Below are 2,059 nucleotides of genomic sequence, written 5' to 3'. Positions count from 1 at the left end.
TGCTGCTCTATACACGCTAAAAGTAGTGATTATCTACATGGAGTCTGGTGGAGATATGCTGCTCTATACACACTAAAACGAGTTGGAAGAAGACTGTTTTGACACCAAAACGACCCGATTAATGGAGAGTTTTTTTTAACGGAGAGATTTCCTCCTTGTAGCGGCTGGTGAGCGTGTCGGCCTTACACGTCAGCTTGGACAGAACCGTGTGGAGTCCCTTCAGGTGGAAATGAAACTGTTTCTCCAGGTCAACGTCCACGTCGTCTTGCCCCTCCGCCGCCGCCGCCAACTGCTTCTCGTCCCCACCGCCGTCGCCGTGCAGGACGCCCCACTCGATGTTGTTGCGGATGGACTTCAACAGCACGTAGGAGCTGTACATGTCGCCGTCCTGGACGTAGTAGGCGTCGCCGCCGTTGGAGGCGCCCTCCGCCCCCGTCTTTACGTCCTCGACGTCCCGCAGGAGGCTGGGCACCATCACCGTCTGGTCCATGTTGTTGACGGCGCCGATGAAGCGGTTCATGGTGTTGAACAGCGAGTTCTTCGGGTTGTAGGGCTCGGAGATCTGCATCATGGTGGCAGCAACGACGACTCGCAGCCCTGCGAGTTAAACTTAGCACGCTAATGCTCTTTGGCGGATTATGGGGAGCCAAGTCCTCATGGATCACAGCGTCTGAGAGCCTGCTGTCCCTGAAGAGGACGCCAGCCGGCAGTTGCACCACACAAGCCAAGAAACAAGCGACAACCTGATGACAGAGAGGGTTAAATTAGCTTTAATCACCATCACCAAACCCACCAGACTCCATGTAAATAATCACTACTTTTAGCGTCATGGTTCATCTTTCCACTGTTCCAACAATCACCACTCTGGTCTAGTTGGAATAAACTCTTAATTAACCCATTTACATGTGGAGATATGCTGCTCTATACACATTAAAAGTAGTGATTATTTACATGGAGTCTGGTGGAGATATGCTGCTCTATACACACTAAAAGTAGTGATTATTTACATGGAGTCTGGTGGAGATAAGCTGCTCTATACATGCTAAAAGTAGTGATTATTTACATGGAGTCTGGTGGAGATATGCTGCTGTATACACACTAAAAGTAGTGATTATTTACATGGAGTCTGGTGGAGATATGCTAAAAATGTATTTTTCCGCCAGTCTTAAAGAAGACATGTTATAATAGATAAACACCACAACATCTTTCAGTTTATGTCTGTCAATGTTTTATATTCATTTAGTGCTTTAAGCTCAATGTTGTCTTAAAAACAGAGTTTGGTTGATGGGTTCAAATGTAAAAAGGAACAGAAAAAACTGATAAATTAGGTGATTTTCTTAAATACTCATTAATGTGTACAGAGCTTGGTTGATGGCTTCTACGCTCAAATGGAAAAATTACAGAAAAATACGTTAAAATGTACCGATTTTCTTAGTTAGCATTAGCTGAATAACTGTATATCTACGGCTAGCTGATGCTAACGCTCCCCACCCTGACTGACAGCTAACCGGCTAATTCCGGGTACCGTTAGCCGCCCGGATCGGTCGTATTAACCGGGAAAAGCTCCGCGATGAAGCCGCCTGGTGACTCACCGTATGTCGGCTGTTGTTCCTCGGGTCGTGTCGGTGTTTTCGGCCCGAAGAGAGCGCGAGGACAGCGGGTCGGTCGGTCGGTAGAAGCCGGTGGAAACAGCAGCGGAGCAGCCGGAACAGAAGCAGGGCGGATTAGCAGGGAAGACGGCGCGCACGCACGCACACAGACAGCCAATCACAGGCCGAGGAGAGCCTGTGACGTCAACGCGTTGTTGACAGATCATTCGATTCCTCAACCGTCAAATTAACCGTTATATTTTAAAATGTACTTTCTGTTATTGTTTAATTATTAAGGTTAAATAACTTCTGATTTATGTTGAATTTATTTATTTTTTGCTCTTATTCATGTTCAAGTTTCTGTTTGAATCGACACAAGGAAACAAAAATAATAAATATGAAGTAATGTTCATTTATTTATATGCTGAACACACACACACACACACACACACACACACACACACACACAG

The 2,059-nt window shown here is 46.1% G+C and overlaps 1 protein-coding gene across 1 annotated transcript; it reads right to left on the bottom strand.

Moving 5' to 3' along the window:
- Nucleotides 1-6: 6 nt before the first annotated feature.
- On the bottom strand, nt 7-1,777 carry LOC117940535 (mid1-interacting protein 1-B-like). Its single transcript, XM_034865781.1, has 2 exons — nt 1,593-1,777; nt 7-743 (listed from the first exon to the last, which is right to left on the bottom strand). Exon 2 carries the CDS (start codon nt 569-571, stop codon nt 119-121), a length of 453 nt encoding a protein of 150 aa, XP_034721672.1. The 5' UTR covers nt 572-743; nt 1,593-1,777; the 3' UTR covers nt 7-118.
- Nucleotides 1,778-2,059: the final 282 nt, after the last annotated feature.

The sequence above is a fragment of the Etheostoma cragini genome, unplaced genomic scaffold (genome assembly GCF_013103735.1).
Source record: "Etheostoma cragini isolate CJK2018 unplaced genomic scaffold, CSU_Ecrag_1.0 ScbMSFa_2713, whole genome shotgun sequence".
In the NCBI taxonomy this organism is placed as follows: Eukaryota; Metazoa; Chordata; class Actinopteri; order Perciformes; family Percidae; genus Etheostoma; species Etheostoma cragini.
The sequence above is the reverse complement of the archived record's forward strand: the minus strand, read 5'-3'. Positions and strand labels throughout refer to the sequence as shown.

Bases quoted from the DNA above. Each gene is read 5' to 3' on its own strand.
- LOC117940535 (XM_034865781.1), bottom strand. From the start codon at position 571: ATGATGCAGATCTCCGAGCCCTACAACCCGAAGAACTCGCTGTTCAAC.